The sequence below is a fragment of the Psilocybe cubensis genome, chromosome 12, assembly GCF_017499595.1.
Source record: "Psilocybe cubensis strain MGC-MH-2018 chromosome 12, whole genome shotgun sequence".
NCBI classification, from domain to species: Eukaryota; Fungi; Basidiomycota; class Agaricomycetes; order Agaricales; family Agrocybaceae; genus Psilocybe; species Psilocybe cubensis.
Window position 1 is genome coordinate 2,330,293 of NC_063010.1, and position 16,994 is coordinate 2,347,286.

Below are 16,994 nucleotides of genomic sequence, written 5' to 3' on the forward strand. Positions count from 1 at the left end.
AAAACCATCACTGTTCCTTATTTTAGACCCTTTGCATAGCCTTGACGGAATCCCGGGTGTATGATTGCCACGTCATTTGTCAGATTTTCTCTCATGCTTTCTTTTCCATTGGCCAACTGTACTCTAAATTTTATCTATTATCTATGTTCGAACTAGGGCAAAGTTGATTCTCTGGCCCTTAGAGCATGCACATACTCAAACAGTCAAATGTGGTGTTACATTTTAACTTATCGCAAACCTCTAAGCGCGTGTTCCCAAATCTAGATCATTTTTAAATTGCTCAATCGAGAACCTGACTCAGTTGTATCGTCGAGTTCTACAATCCGGTGTTACCCAGCACAAAACGGAAAATGGGGGGAGATGTGTGTCCCTTGCCTGAAAACAAAGCTCTGGCGCTACTATGCAGATAGCACTCCGCCGTTATTCCAGAATTGGCCAGGTTTCAGCTCAAGAGCGCTTCTCAACGATTAACATCGGAGTATGTTTCTGCGGATCGCAAATGCAGATTCCATACATAAGCAGTGGTCCTTATTGAATCAGCTATAAAATAGAGGTTTTTCTGTCTCTGCCGTATTCATTCTCCTTCGTTTTTTATCTTCCCTATCCAGCAAACGCGCTCTCTTTTAATTATGTATTCGAATAACCCATACGCTCAAGCTGGATGGCATAACCCTCAAAATCCTCACTCCATCAATGGAGGTCCGTGGCGACCCAAGACATCCCTTCCGCCTACCTTTGGAGCATTACCGCCCTTGGACCACAAGCCAAGCTCTGTCGTAGAATTCTACTTCACTTCGTTCAGTCCCGATATTTTCAATTGCGTGGTCTGGGGGCCAAATCAACGCAAATTTTTTGAAATAAGGACACCGTCGAATATAACCGTGATATCCAAACCGGATGAGCAATTTGCTCTTATCAAATGGTCACAACATCCCTCCGTTGAAGCAAAAGGCTGCCTGTCACTTCAGCGCACAGGTGATTTTCTGAAGTTGTCCCCGGACTCGTCGTGAGTGGTTACTTATATTTGAATCCGTTGGACAATTTGTGCTTACTGTCCACGTAGTTATCGAACTATGAAAATTGCAAGCAAAACGTACATTTGGGTTCCCAGAGATAATGGAATATACGTTCGTAAAAGTTTTCTGCCTTGTTTCATACGTGTACTCATTATATTTTCCACTTCAGTTGTATAGTGGTGGACCGAATCCTCCGGAACAATTTGCTCGGATCAGACTATCAAGCGATACCACCAAGGTAGTCCTGGAAATCACGAGCGAAGCATTCCAAGCTGGCCTATTCGAGCCTTGCATTATCTCGACATTACTTCTCTTCAGCTCAAGAAACATAGATTAACCTGGATTTTTCCTTCTAATTTGGCGGTTTATTAAGCAGTAGGGGTGATTGCTCGGAGGCTCCGAGCAATCACCCCACGCGCGTCAACTCACCATTAGACGTCATGTCAATTTTCTGTATCAACTAGTGGTTACGTCGTTATGTATTTATATCGATTCGTTTATAGTCCTGTATCAGTAGATATTTATCAATGATTTAGTTCCCAATCAAATGCTTGTCGGGTGGATCGGCCTCACCACACAACATCACAAAGAAAGGAGGTTGAGATATGGCCCTCTGCCTCTAAAAACAGTATTGAATCAACTTGCCACCATGAAGAGCTTTCACAGCTTTTTGGTTTGTGGAAGTATCTTTAGCATAACACCTGTCAGCTTGCTTCCATGTTTACCATCTACAGATGGTACTAGGGTTAACCTGAAACTATCATGAGTGGTAACATTGATTGTTTTCGGGAGTTTGAGGATGGGGAATAATATAGCATTATTCGTAGTAACAATTCAAAATTTTGAGGCACTCCGGACTGTGAGATTGTATAGTGCCAAGTCAAGTTGGGTACTTGGCGATTGGATGTACTTGACAGATGGATAGTATTGGTATGCTACGGGTATGAGGCGCTCAAAAAATCTGCCACAGACAATATTGTGGTTCATCTGAACGTAGTATACTCTTTCCACATAAAAAGACATACATATTTATCACCGCTTGTGCATTAAGGGGGAATCGAACCCCCGGCGGGTCGAGTTCAAGCGCCTCGAATGGCAACGACCCAGGTTACCACTACCCCATTAATGCTGTGCATGGTTTTCTTTCATCATATTATGTAGTAAATTGCAGAGTTAAGAGAAGATTGGGTTCGTTGCCATCTCTATGAGCGCCTGTTCGAAATCTTGGCACTGCGCTAAAAATAGTCAGGACAACACCCGTCATATATTTAGCCCCCACGTGGAACTTACAAACAACGGCCAACAACGGGCCTTGATAATGTGCCTTACCTTGCCAACCGCACGGCATGTTGAAACAGATAAATCATGGCCAAGAGCTGAGCCGTCGTGTGTAGATCGTTTTTACAAGTATGTTACTTTAGTCAAATATCATCTAATTTCTAAAGTCTTGAGTCAAGTTACTGTTTAATGTCATCTACGAGCATTCATCTAAGCCTGCACTCTAGGCGATGCATTACACCTTTTCTATCGCTGTTTGGTTGATGTCTATTTGATTTGTGTCCGAGATATCTGGACCTGTTGGGACGAATGCCCATACACTAACCATCACCACCATCATGGAGACGACACTAGACACGATAAGCAGTCATGCGGTGGCAATGCAGAAAATGGAGCAGACATACAGCGGTTGCACCGATTTTATACCAAACGATGATGACAATAGGCCAGTAATAAGGGGGAAAGCCGCCGAGCCAGTGATTCCAATGCCTGTAACAATACCCACAGTTTCAATAACCAGAGTCGATGGAAGAATATGAGCTATGTGTGTAAGCAGAAGTGGAAACATTGGACCGAGGACGAGGCCAATTATGGACGCCTAAAAATACGTTCAGGAATATTTCAGGTCTGGTAGCATAAGACCAAATACGTACAGCTATTCCATTCTCAATGATCGACGGAATAAACCAGACTGTGAGCTCCAGTCTGACAATTGGCTTAATCCCGGGCATCAGAATTCAAAACGTCACTCACCCTATAGCAATGATGGAATACAGATAGATGACGCGATGTTCTCCAACCATTGCGTTAAGCCACATTAAGCATACCCTCCCTAACGTTAACCCTAAGAAAATATTAAATTTCAACCGGGCCATGCCTCAACCTTGTATGTACCTCCAAAAAACGCGGACGATATGTATCCAGAATTACCACCTCCCTTTCTCTCTTGAAGAATAAATGAGACAATCCACCCTAAGCACAGAGCCAGTGAGAATGTACGATGATAAATAAAGAAGAGTCAACTACCTCCTATGGTCACTTCAACGCCGATGTATATCAAAGCAAAAGACGCGAAGAGAAGAACACTCCTATGGGCCAGAATCTGACGATACTTGCTTGGGCATACAGAAATCAGCGTGGCTGCTCGCGTGCGTGCGTTTTTGCGTGTGCTTGCGTGACACGCATTTTTGCGCAAGAACTATGTTCTGCACGCATATTGATGTGTGCTGCACGCATTGTCACAGCTGTGTCACACGTAGGATTTTAATGTAAAAGTGCTCGTTAGCGTTTATTTATAATTATTTGGTGCGTAATAATTGTACTATGCCGGCCACCACCATGGGTATCAAGCAGTTAGGATGTAGGTTATTACATTGTTTATGCTGTATTTGAACTAATTAGCATAATATATGCCTTTAAAAGTCTATAATACATTGTACGTGTAGGTGTTTGAGGCTCGGAACCGGTAGAACTTCAATTTGTTGTTACAGGGCCATACAAACAATGAACTCAAGTGACAAGGGATGGTTTGGTATGCCGTGTCCCTCGGCGTGGCCTCGCAACAATCTCCGACTCCGCAACCAAGAGTGGGCAATAAGATCGGCAAAGGTTTATGATCGGTAATATCCGATCAAACGTTGAACTTGGAGAAACACGACAATTTTGTCTATTTGACATGCAACTTATGTTGTTGAACGACCACCAGCGTGACACCACAGCACGCTAGGTGCACTCAAAGGCACGCATTTGCCACGCAAGCAGCACGCGACCCACTTTCCCACGTTAACGCGATGGCACGCGACGGCACGCGATAGCACGCGACCCAATTAAGTGCGTGTAATTGGCACGCAAACAGTTGTGATCTGCACGCGATGGCCCCGCGAGCACTTTAAGCTTGCACGCTAGTACGAGATAATGCGTTTTGTATTATTCTACTGCAAAATATGTTTGGATGTACCATTAGATATATTGAATTTTGACCTTGGCATTGATATTGAATGTTTCAAAGATTCAAATAAATTAAAAAGTGAAACTCAAAGTATCCAATGAAGACTGCATGGAGATTGATGACGCTAAGTCCGACACTGGAGAGTCAGAGCGTCCTGACACGCCTATAGTAGAGGACCATCTTGATAAAGAGGAAGATCCACCGAGTTTGCTGGATGGTGCTAAATGTGAGGTTGAAGGGGAAGAACCACCGAATTTGCTGGATGGTAAACAAATGGAAGAATAGGTCCCACCTAATGGTTCAGATTCTGGCAGAGAATCCTCGCTCCCCCATTCTCAAGTTTCATCTATGCCAGATCCACTCTTCTCCACTAATTGTCGCTGTGGTGCCACCGGCAACGGAAAAATACTATATCGTGATGATCTTGAAGGTGCAGTCATACAGTGCAACTCCTGCCAAGAGTTGTCGCATAGAGCTTGTCAGCGTCATGGCAGAGCGTGTAGGCTTCACATAAAGGATACATTCACATGCCATCATTGCAATCTCAATGTTTTGGAGAAGTTTGATTGCAGACAAGTCTCTGAGTGCAGGTATTAACTCCACTCTAAGTTTGTTTTACACTATTAAATGTCAATTCTTTTTGTTTCAGGGAGATGGAAGATCGCACTCTCTCAAAGAAGCCCTTACACGAACGACTTCGACGAGGAAGAGGAGTTTTGGCAAAGCACGGATCATTCTGGTATCCCGCTCGTTTAATTCATCTGAAGAACAACGAAGGTTTATTTGGCGTACGCTGGTGGCGAGGTTGCCAATTTCAGGATCCTGGAGTAAAACCTGATACTGTGAGCTTTGTGGGTCAATTAGATATCGTTGACTCTTTGTGGGGTGATAGATACGGACATCGTCAGATCCAGGTCAGTTCATCTATGTGGCTGAAACAATCCTACATATACTCATAGATATTTTGCTCGGAAAATGGGAACAAGCATGTCAGATGAGTCCCCACGGACGATGATATACTGTCCGATCCATAATCAACTCCTTATTCATGTGAAGTAGACGAGGCTCTCACACCGGCAAAGAAGATACTGTAGGACCTTCTTTGCGAAAAGGTTGATTCAAACCTTGTTCCTGCAAAAGCTTGGCTGGAAAGCAAGAATAAGGACGTCTTCAAAACCATCATTCCCTGGATGACAATTAGTTGTTTAGTACAACTGAATGCGTAGCATACTACATTCCTTGCAGAAAATAGTGTAATATACATTGATTTTCATGCGAATATTATACAGAACTTTGCACGCAAATAGCACGGTACTTCAACAACGCTGCACGCGTTTCAACATCATGTACACGCAAGACATAGCATTTCGCACGCAAAGTCATGTGAAAGACACGCAAATTTGCTGATTCGCATTTATGCGTGGCACGCAAAAATAGGTCGCACGCGGGCTAACCACGCTGATTTCCTGGTGCCCTACTTGCTTTCGTGTTGCGCTGGAAACGACCCTGAGCTAGATTTGATGGTTGTACTTTCAACACCAGAGTCGCGGAGCACCTCTTTCAAGTATAGATAAGATTAAGATTAACCCTCTAGCTTCTAAGAATGTGAAAACCTTACCGTCCTGGTGTTTGAATCGGAAAATGTATATCAAAAAAATGACGTTGAGGAAACAAAATGATGCAGAAAGTATGAAGTGGTACGACCACCGATGACCTGACAACTTGGCAAAATGTGTCGAAGATAACGGAGAACTGAACGCTCCAAGTCCTACGGTTATGTTTAGATCTTTTAGTTAGAGAATGAGATTTGAAGAAGGTCACCATATGATCCTTGTATAATCCCTAGTTTGAGTTTCATATTTCCACGCAAGGTCGCGACAAATCCATTTGCCTGTGCGTTCTATACAAATACAAATATGAGTTCGATTTGTTGGGTAATTATATAATGAGCTGACCTGTAGTGATATCCCAAAACCAAGGACTACATACGCACAGACCATAACAGGAAAGGGTGGTGTTGGGATGATAATAATATATCCGCATAATTGACAGAATGCGCCTAAGACAAGAACCTGGTTTCAGGGTTATTTTGAGTTATTCGTGTCAATATGCATTGGTAAATGTTGCACCTTGCCAAATCCTAGCCGATCAGACAACCAAATATTCAGAACTGCACCCCCTATAAATCCCTACCATGTAGTCAGTGAGATATATCTGGGAGTTTTCAATACCTCTGGAAACTAATCACCACACAGCTCCCAACGAAAATTGTAGATACAACCGAGTATCCAATCTAATTTGAGTAGAAATGTTGAATTATGTATCATATAGATGGGAGAAAGCCAAGTGCACCTTGTAATGCTCTTGAAGCCTAGGTAGCAATGGACCCGCAGTTCCATCATTCCAACCCCCCATCCAAACACACCAGCAAAGCGAGATAAATTGTATAGTAGCTATTCGATTCCATGACTGTGTTTCTTTTGTCGTATTCGGGACTTGGAGGCTTTCATTCGTATTTGAGTTGCAGCCATCTGAATATTCTGGGAGCCCCTCTTGGACTTCATCGATGGTAACATTCGCCGAATAAGCTTTGATGGCTATTACTGGGGTTTCAGGGGAAATTGAATGAGACGAAGGTGATGGAGGAGTTAGCTGCTCGCTGTTTACTCTCAAGGGACAAACGTCCAAAGTTCCTGGTGTTTCATGGACTTTGTGAGGGGTGTTGTGATCCATTATGCGCCCGTGTGCTGGAAGTCTAATACGACTGCCGTCTGAGTTCTGATGACCTGAATATTTCAGAAAAGGAAGCCTATGAGATGGAGATCGAGTGACATTTGGGTTCTTATTTGTAGTTTTTTCTTATCTATGATATGTTGACCGTGATCCCACGAGATCCATAATCTCAAATAAACTTAAAGTGCCACTGAAGAACATTAAGCCGTGGAGTTTACGTAGGAATTGCGGACTAGGAATCATGATGAGATCCCTTCAACTCGTTGTATAATTTGCATGTGTGATTCTCCCGTGAGATCGACATGGCATTTTTTTGTATTTTCATGCCCTACACGATAGTTTCTTGCCTTAAAAGAGCCTTCTATCCTATGATATTTCCCTCCGAGCGACATGTATTTAACAGTATGTCCTACTCCGCTGACTGGAAGTTAAATCCAAAACATCGTCGAGGGTTTGTATGGACAAAATCAATTTTCTTACTACTAGTACTCAGACACTCCGTGGTACCTTTGCTCTTAACGTAAGCGCTTTGAGAGGATTCTTGGAAATAATTTTGTTCACAAACATATCAAGCGGAACATGGTGAGGTCACGGCGCGACCGAAAAGCCCTTGTCGTTCCTTTCAACCATATCTGCGTGTATTTTTACAAGTTTTCTTCACAGAGTACATCTCTGCATACATCTCTGCAGAAAGGTACATAATTACTAATATGAATAGACTTAAATGGCCGATGTATGAATCGCCCATCCAGATTTTCTAATTTTTCGGGGTACAAGAAGCCAACCTCGACTTCCTGTCAAAAATGACTGATTTTCCGAAGGATAACCATCAATGATTTCCTGCGGATGTAACAGATAGTGGGACGCTTAAACCAAAAATAACAACAAGTAGTGAAAATTTCTGAAGATTCCGTATCCTTTTAACCGAATTGACGCACTGCTAATTACTATGCAGTCAGAATGTAATTCATTAGTGATATTAGTTTCCCTTTCTTTATGAATTTTGCTTGAGTCAGTAGTGTTGCATGCATAGCATAGTACGGAGTCGCACGAGCTGAAGCTCGGATTAATTATCATATCGGATATGTCGACACAATACGCCGTACCAATAACGCATTCACACATGATACGCGCCCGCAGTACGCGCCCACGCACCCACAGTGTGTGCTCTCGCTACAAGGTGTGGGTAAATTATGGATGTTTAGGACGCCGACTCGGCCGAACAAATGGTAGTGTTCGAGGTGAGCGCTCTATGTTTAGGCTTCTTACATGTTGTATAATAGGATATTGTAAGCACGACCACTAACTCTTACACTCTTTACCTTTATATTATGCTCCCTCGTTCCTCCTTCTCTTTTGTTTTTATCTCACCCTGTCAGTTTCTCTCCCAGAGGCAGAATCAAGTAATTTTCTCTCCTCTGTCATAGTAACGGTGCTTTCGCTGCATCCATAGCAGGTTTCAGGAGATAATTGATCTTGAAATCATTCCGCACAGAAGAAACTGTGCCCATAGGCCCATTGGTGACACTCCAATTATCTTTATAAAAGATGTTCAAGTTATCTGGAGCCTGCGCTACTCTAAACTTCTCGTATCATTTTACAGGTTATCCCAGGCAATGGCAGACTGTCTCAATTTCAAGCTGTTACGTTGGTGCGCCATTGGTCAAGCTGGATAGGAAATAAATTGCACACCAACTGTGCAACATAATGGAAATATGATGGTGACACTTTTCAAGTATATGAACAATCTGAAGCCGTACCGAATGGTGCATCGACCTGTGAGCAACCTATAAGTCGAAGATTATTCCAAGCTTCAAGCTTCAAGCTTCAGGACTTCGTGTTGCATCTGAGTCTTTCCAGGTCACGAGGACATGGTCCGTGCGCAAATCAAACCGCCAAACGATATCAAATGCACAACAAAGTTGCCAGGTACTTGAGTCTTGTATTCAGTATCAATGTTCATCAATCCACAGCGATAGTATTACTGTATAAGCAAAGGTCATGTCACGGGTATCATGACCAACTCAACGTATAGGTTTTGCGTCTGCACAACGTGCAGGTGTCATCGCTTGATACTATGGGATGAGTAGATGATTAGCACGATCATTAGCTGATTGGTGTCTGTGCATATGCTCCAAATTGTCTAGTTCGTGATGACCGAGCTTGCTTCATTACCAGGATACAAGGGTGTGCCCGAATGGCATGCCCGCTTGAGACGGGCAGATAGACGTCAGTTAGCAAAGGCGGGACAATCTTCTTGCTGCGCCGAGGCCGGCATGTCAAACGAGCACCTCAGTGACTCCTCTTCGGCGTAACTTTACTGACTTTTATGTGGATAATAAAAAAGTATTAAGAGCTGCACTGCTATTTAACCATTAACCTAAGACTTTTATACATATGTGCGTCCGAATATCAAAAACGAACTTCAACAAAGCTACATACACACTGACACAGACCAAAGCAACGCCCTCGACTGAAGATCACAGTTTAATTATAAACCCAACTTACGTTACTTACGTAGCTGCAGGCTCACTTTATCCCTAGAACCGGGTAAGGATCAAGTAAGAGATATTTTTAAACCACCCACTAAATGCAGACTGTTTTGTATAAAGACAGTCTCGGCGTATTTGAATGTAAAACCACCCTCCAGCTCCTACATTCGTCTGCTGAAGCTTTGGTCTTTTGATAGAGACCTTAAATTCACCTAATCTCCCAAGCCTGAAGCTTGCGATGCGGGACTCGGAAGCGGTCTTTAAAGAGCCGAAATACGCACTGTCAAATGCGTCTACAGTGGGAGATATACCGCAAGGGGAGATCCCCTTACCACAGGGTCTACCAATACCCGAGGGTGGTTTCAAGATTCTGCAACAACCAAAGTTTGCGTTATCGAACGCATCAACGGTGGGGAGTCCGTTCCCGGGAAGTGGTTTCAAAGTTGAGGTTGAACCTGCGGTACCTCTGCCACCTAAACCTGTCACCGAACTCCCCTTTCCTGAGGGAGGGCTTGCTGGTTGGGCGACAGCTCTTGGGGCGTAAGTGCGATTTATTCGAAGCAAAACTTCATAATGTCTCATCATCAACATCATTAGATTTCTTATTCAGTTCTGTGGCTTTGGGTATGTGTTTTCTTTCCGAGCCTTCCCCGAAATGTATTGGTTATTTATGGACTCGCAGATACTCGACTTCTTACGGCGTGTTTCAAGGTCTAGCAATTGTCACAATATGATTATTAAGTACTGATCAACGTGAACTCGAACAGATTTCTACGTCCGTGAATATCTTACAAAGGAAAGCTCATCTGCTATTGCGTAAGTGCTCGGAAAAATACAGGATATCGATTCCTCTCATTCCTCGTGTGTAGATGGATTGGAAGCATCAATGCATTCCTCGTTATCTCTGGTGGACTGCTGGCCGGTCGAATTTACGACAGAGGGCACTTGTAAGCTTACACTGCCGATACTCGATGTATATTTTCTAAATATCGTGATCGACAGTTATGCGCTCCTGTGGGGAGGATCTACATTGATCTCGTTTTCCTTGTTCATGCTGTCTCTTACCAAAGAGAACCACTACTATCAGATTTTGTTATCCCAAGGATTCGGAGTTGGTATTGGAATCGGAATGATATACGTTCCCTCCGTGGCCATACTCTCGCATTACTTTCGACGGAGACGGAATTTGGTAATGACTGTTGTTGCCGCTGGATCATCACTTGGAGCTGTTGTGCATCCTATTATGCTTAATAACACAATCCCCAAAATTGGATTCGCCAAAGCGACCCGCGCAAATGCTGGCTTAGTCTCTGGACTACTTTTCGTGGCGTGCTTGATCATGAGGACAAGGCTTCCTCCTCCGTCAAGCACCCCAGATCTACGAAAATCTCTCATCAAATTTTCGAAGGACAAAGCATATATATGCTGTACTTTAGGGTACGTCCGTATGCTTGGCAAATGTGCGAACAACTTACCTATCCTACCACAGGTTCTTTTTCTTCATAATTGGATTCTATTACCCAATATTCTATCTGCAGTTGGATTCAATAACGCATCATTTAAGCCCCAACTTCGCGTTCTATTCAGTGAGAAATATCCTCACACTCTCCAATGCGAGACTTAATCGGTTTTTAGCTTGTGGTAATGAATGGATCGTCCTTTATGGGCAGAATTTTTGCCGGCTTTACTGGCGGTGCAATCGGCATCGGAAATCTTGTTGTTATATCCACAGCAATCTGCAGTATTTTGATCTTCTGTATGATCTTCATCTCCAGTGTGGCGAGTGTCGTTATCATCGCCATTATCTACGGCTTTTCGTCGGGTGCATGTAAGATGATTTTATGATTCATTAAAAGATCTCATTATCAGTCCGTTGACCGTGCAACTCAGATGTCGCTCTGATGGCACCTATGGTGGCCAATCTTGCGGATGACTTTTCCGAAATTGGACTGCGCATGGGAATAGGTTTTACACTGGCTGGTTCGTCTTCTCAAAGTATCACAGTGGATATCGGTACATGAGAGCTTTTTCCAGGTTTTGGAGGCCTAGTCGGCACACCTATTGAAGGAGCTTTGCTTACCTCACGCTACATCTGGTGGAGACCAACCGTATTTAGCGGAGTAGGTTTTTTTATGACACACTGGTAACCTTTACTCAAGCTTTTATCTGCAGGTAATGGCAACAACTGGATGTATAATGTACATTGGGATGGTCCTGTTTCTGAAGCAAAAGAAGAAACGACAGGCGGCGGCGAAAGATATTGTCCTTGGGAGTATCAAGGCAGCAGCGTAGTCGTGAAGGGATCGTGAACGCGGAGGCTTTGATTGGACAATGGACATGTTTGAACATACATTTCTCTAGAGTGCAATATTTGTATCTGTTAAGCTTGTACATTAGTAAAGCAGGTCCGGCACCGCAATCGTAATATTGTAAATTATGTGCTATTTGGGTGATACTGGATGTGACGATATCATGCCATGACTCCAAAAGGAGAAAAAGACAACGTATCGGCCCATGTTTACTTTTCCAAAATCGGCACGCCACTCAAATGTGTGCATGGACCACCATGAGCGCTTATTGTGTTTATTCGATCACAAGTGCAACCAGGTCCATGCGTAACATCTTTCGCCACTCCATACCATGCGGTATAAAATAACCAAGAATCTGAAGCAATGTCTCGCCACTACTCCTAGATACGAACATGTCTGTCATTCCAAACTCGCCGTATGCTCTCCGTCGTGCGGAATACCGTTATACGACTCCGCCTCGCACACAGCGCTCAGAATTGATCTGTCCCCCAGCTCCGCGTAAGCCCCGAAAGCGCCCAGTGCTCACCCCAGACATGGTTCGTGATATTCCCGAATTTCATTTCACACCTGTCAAGAGATTCCAGACGCCGCCGCCACCGACCGGTACCAATTTCATATGCCCCCCTGCTCCCAGAAAGAAGGTTAGAGACGAGCGCTTTTCGACAGCACTTCATGGTCATGAAAGTCCCATCGCAGCTTTGCAAGCGACGTCCTATTACTGGCTCAGATCAAGAAAGGTTCCAAACACCAGAGGTATAGGAACAGCTTTACCAGCTCGACGCTCTAACAGAAGTGAAAGAATGTATATGGAAACTATGCGCACCCGTAAATTCCGCCAACCTAGCCGTACCAACAAGCCCTCTCCTGTCTGCTAGTCAGTGAAACTGGGGCGAAATTTCAATATATATACCGTTTTAGTACACAAACAATTTCGATACAATGCCAACATTTTCTGCGCCCACCTGTAGTGACTACTATTATGTATCATACCCTGGCAGTTTCCCAAGTGCCATGATATATCCTGGTGGGGAGTGTCCCAACTGCCCAAGATGATGTATCAGAGGGCCTGTGGGCTACAGAATGGGTGCCGGGCATAGTGATGGGTGCCGGGCCATCAAAAAGCCAAACAACGCAGCAAATGGCCCCGCAGGGAGAATTTTTCAGTTTTACACTCTCTCATGGGTGTTTTGGCCACGAAAAACTGATAATTTTATCTATAAATAAAGCTACTATCTAATGCCACCGTTTGCGCACAAATATGTGGGGAGGACGGGGTGGATGGCTCTGGGGTCGCTCGGATGACGAGTTTTAAAATAGATGGGTGCCAACATGATGTCATTCTGATACCATCAATTATGATCGCATCTGTCGATGTCCTATAAATAATTAACGACTATTATTGGATGACTAAAGTGAAATTACATGGGTAAAACTACAGGGGCTCTTCTGTCTCGTTCTCAAATTCATCTTCCTCGTCTTCATCTAGAGGTACATCCTCTACCTCCTCTACCTCGTCCTCATCTTCGTCGACATCCTCCTCAACATTCTCACTGAAAGGTGCCGCCCATAGCTTTCGAAAGTGGTTCGCGAGGGATGTTTGGATCTCAGCCTGGGATATTGCAAATGCAGATATTCCTTCCACCAAATCCTTTGGAGCACCTGGAAGTGCCGACTGTCGCTCTACCCACCAGTCTGATTTGTACTTCAGAAACGCTAATGTTCTCCGCATTTCCTCTTTTAAAAGCAACACCTCCTCCTTGGCACGCATAACCCGAGCACGACTCTTCGCCCACTCCACTCGCAGAATGTCGTCGTGGTCCTCCTCCGTTCGAACGCCCATTGTGACTGTCCATATCCATGATAGGGTTCTTCTGGTCTGTCCTGTTCCATCTCTCCTATTTCTCAGCTGATTCACAAGGTTTATACCGTCATCTTCATCAACCTCAACATTCAAAGATGGCTCATGCCCGTCTTCGTATATGCCTTGACGTCCTACACGAGGTCGTAATCGGTCTGGATCCTGATAACCCCTCACATCCTTATCCTCCAACACCCGGTACGTGTTTTCCCAATCACCATCTCCTGCTAACGCCAAATGTGCAGCTCGTGCAGACCGATACTTTGAGGCCGCAAAACGTGCTCGCTCGTGGACGCGATCGATTACTGTAGTCGATCGTGTACCGTCTCGCTGTCCTCGAATGTTTTTATTTTTGAAATCAATCATTCTCGATTTGATGATGAGAATTTGCCGAATCGACGCCAGCGAGTCTGACATCTGGGCAAACCGCAGCTCCTTCTCAATATTGGCAAGTCCGGGGGTACAGATTCGTGATCGACAGGGTTCTGGAATTGATGAGGGCAGATAGAGAACGGCGTCTTCAGCGTAGCTAGTCTTGGTCGTAATCGGATGGTCTTTTTGATACTGGACAATTCCTGGTATGTAGACCGGCAAGAGCTGCTCCCATGCCCGAATACGAGTTGAGAGAATGTTTCGTTGTTCGGTCAAAGACCCTGCCTGCCGGATTGTTGAATGAGGTCCTACCCCCTTTGCCAGACGTCTGACACGTCGTCTATCCAATATTGTAAGTCTATGCTATTAGGAGTCTGTATAAAAACTTACTGGGCTTCTTCAAGCTCCAATCCAAGGGATATAAACATCGAAGATGTTGTGGCATGCTGGAATGAGCCACCCTGTGCCAGAAATTTGGCTTCCTTCTCTGCAAGGTCTTTCTTCACCTGAGCTTCGCTTAACGCTGAGCCAGTCATGATTACTGTGAAGTCATTGAGCTTTGAAAATGTGGAGAACTCACTTATACTTGGCATATAGTAAGGGTTTTTCTTCTTGTCCTTCGGAAACTTGTCCAATTCCCACTCAATGCACATTTTCTCCCAAACATCGATCAGCTGCGGATTTTCCTTTTTGACAGATTCGGTCAGACCACGATGTCCTTCAACCTGAGCATTTCGATCCGCGACTGCCTGTCGATATCTCTTAAGTAGAGTGATACCCATAGACGTGTACTTTAACCAATTCCAGAAGCCAAAATGGTCGTCGAGAGTGTCTTGTCTGGCACCAGGGCCCATGGTTTTTGTGGCATTTCCAACAGGGTTGTGCGGGCCCCACACACGTTCAGGGCATTCTCCATCAGATTGACCAGCCCCAGGAATGAGGTTCAACGAGTAGACATCGTGGTTAGCATGAGACTGTTTGTGCATAGAAGCATGAAGTTTCGGGATTGCGGGAGTAAACCTCATGTCCGACGATGGTTTGATTTCAGGCGGCCAGTCTTCCTGCATTCTCCTAAGAAGGTTGAGGAACCATTGGCAGGCAATGTCATAACTGGCAAGAACGGAGACGACAGCGAGGGCCTTTAAAATCGTCCCAAAAATATAGTCCATGTTGGCATAGCTATCATTATAGATAAGTCAGGTAATCTGTAGTCGTTAAAGGTTTTAACTCACCGTTCACCCTTATGAAGATTTCCAACTCCTAAAATCATTTCTGATCTGCCGCACACACCCATTCCCACTCCGGTATATCTCAGGCCCTTCGAAAACTTGCTGTTTGCCTTAGCAAGTGCCTGAAAACCTACGCAGGTGCTTATCTACCTCCACCTATCAGTTTTGACTTGAAAAGGGGTAACAAACAAATTTCACATACATCGTTTTCGTTTGCTTTACTTTTGACGTACGCCTCATACTTTGTTCGGTGGATCATGTACGCCAGACCCAAGCCCAGCCCTGGATCCTGGGAGTAATTTGAAACCATTTGATTTTTTAATCTGAAGTTTGCATCTAGGCAAATCATGACCGCATACAAAAACCTATCTGAAGTCAGTAATAGCATTGATTATAGACTAGTCCGCTTACTTCATATTATCAGGAGCATCCCGCCAGTTATCTGGCAGATTGATGCCAGGGTGCGGACAAGATGGACATTTGACCATTAATTCTCCAGGTAAAGTACCTGCCGCTCCCCGTTCATCGTGTCCTCGGCCTGCCCACTTCAGCATCTGTAAATGCCGCCACTGGAGAACCATCCTCATGAGAGCCCGGTATCGTGACTTTGGTACATCAATACCAAGGTTTGTAGTCGACTTTTCAAGACATCGATAGAAGTCGTAGGTAGAGGCCTTTGTTGTGAGGGCAAGTCGATGTAAATGTCGAAGGAGTTCAAATGTTGCACAACTCTTCATAGCTAGCTGGGTTGCTGGGTATATACGCCGACGAAGAAGCTGGAGGTGTGGAGGAATAGCCCTTGAGCAGCCGCAGTACTGAATGTTGCACGAATGGATGCCGTTCGTATGCAGAATCAACATTTTTGAATGACACGGAATTGGGTTATCGCAGTAAGCACCAGCATGGTTCAACTGGATGATCAGACCTAGCTCCTTCAGCGTAACGTCTACAAAACTTGAGCCGTTCCATTGCTAAAACAATTTAAGTCAAAATCAGAAATTGGGCCGTTAAACCTGAGTACATACCTCAATACGATGAAACGGGTGAAGTCTATGTCTTTTAACACAACAACTGTTACACGTCAGGTCTGGAGAGAAGCATTCCCTACACCTATACTCTGCTCGGCCTAAAGTTTCCACCCCTCGAGCAACGCAATCGGGACAAGATTGAAGATGTCGAAAATCGCCCCGGCCAGACCACCGAATAAGTTCCTCTAGGTATGTCTGTCGATACAATGAGCACCAGACAACATTCGGGCGTTTCTAAAGTAGCGTGAAACGGTAAGTAATAATCCAAAAAAATTATAATGTATTGTTCGACTCACTGATACCAAACTTCGTTTTGCCTTGACACCGGGCACAGCGGGTGTTATTGGTATGGACTGGATTTCGTCTTGTTGTTGTTCGCCCTCTGCATTAGGCACCACAATGTCATCGTCCTCTCCATCCATAAAGTCGCCTTCTACAGCAAGGTCGAAACCAGTACTATCCGGCATCAAGGAATACATATTGTCGTCTTGAGGTATCCAAGATGTAGCCTCGTCCCACGCTCCAGCGGAAAGAATAGTAGAATAATTGACTCTACCCTCCGCCGTGCCTTCACTGGAACGGATTGTTGCAAAACTGTCGGGCAAAGGAATAGCATCCCTATATGTCTCTGTTGAGCTTGAGGCCCCAATTCGGCGTCTTTTCAGTGCATTTGTCATGTATAAGTATTAATGAGAGTTGTCGAGAAGCTGGGCGATTTGCGTGATTTTGTC

At 44.4% G+C, this 16,994-nt stretch overlaps 4 protein-coding genes and 1 non-coding gene across 5 annotated transcripts; 3 read left to right on the plus strand and 2 right to left on the minus strand.

Annotated features, from left to right (window-relative positions):
* Window positions 1-629: 629 nt before the first annotated feature.
* JR316_0012687 (uncharacterized protein) lies at window positions 630-1,353 on the plus strand (the record flags this gene model as incomplete). Its single annotated transcript, XM_047898307.1, has 3 exons — window positions 630-1,006; window positions 1,064-1,127; window positions 1,186-1,353. 3 exons carry the CDS (start codon window positions 630-632, stop codon window positions 1,351-1,353), a joined length of 609 nt encoding a protein of 202 aa, XP_047743196.1.
* A 705-nt stretch (window positions 1,354-2,058) lies between these two features.
* On the minus strand, window positions 2,059-2,145 carry JR316_0012688. The gene has a single exon. It is a non-coding gene; the product is annotated as a tRNA-Gly (tRNA).
* A 7,560-nt stretch (window positions 2,146-9,705) lies between these two features.
* Window positions 9,706-11,759, plus strand: JR316_0012689 (Aspyridones efflux protein apdF; the record flags this gene model as incomplete). Its single annotated transcript, XM_047898308.1, has 11 exons — window positions 9,706-10,007; window positions 10,065-10,091; window positions 10,150-10,178; window positions 10,235-10,283; window positions 10,337-10,414; window positions 10,470-10,904; window positions 10,957-11,053; window positions 11,103-11,295; window positions 11,358-11,447; window positions 11,502-11,587; window positions 11,640-11,759. 11 exons carry the CDS (start codon window positions 9,706-9,708, stop codon window positions 11,757-11,759), a joined length of 1,506 nt encoding a protein of 501 aa, XP_047743197.1.
* A 409-nt stretch (window positions 11,760-12,168) lies between these two features.
* On the plus strand, window positions 12,169-12,651 carry JR316_0012690 (uncharacterized protein; the record flags this gene model as incomplete). Its single annotated transcript, XM_047898309.1, has 1 exon — window positions 12,169-12,651. The coding sequence occupies one exon, from the start codon at window positions 12,169-12,171 to the stop codon at window positions 12,649-12,651; it is 483 nt and encodes a 160-aa protein (XP_047743198.1).
* A 557-nt stretch (window positions 12,652-13,208) lies between these two features.
* Window positions 13,209-16,940, minus strand: JR316_0012691 (uncharacterized protein; the record flags this gene model as incomplete). The annotated part of the gene is made up of 7 exons (XM_047898310.1): window positions 13,209-14,346; window positions 14,397-15,185; window positions 15,239-15,381; window positions 15,438-15,600; window positions 15,647-16,206; window positions 16,261-16,497; window positions 16,560-16,940. 7 exons carry the CDS (start codon window positions 16,938-16,940, stop codon window positions 13,209-13,211), a joined length of 3,411 nt encoding a protein of 1,136 aa, XP_047743199.1.
* Between the last annotated feature and the right edge of the window lie 54 nt (window positions 16,941-16,994).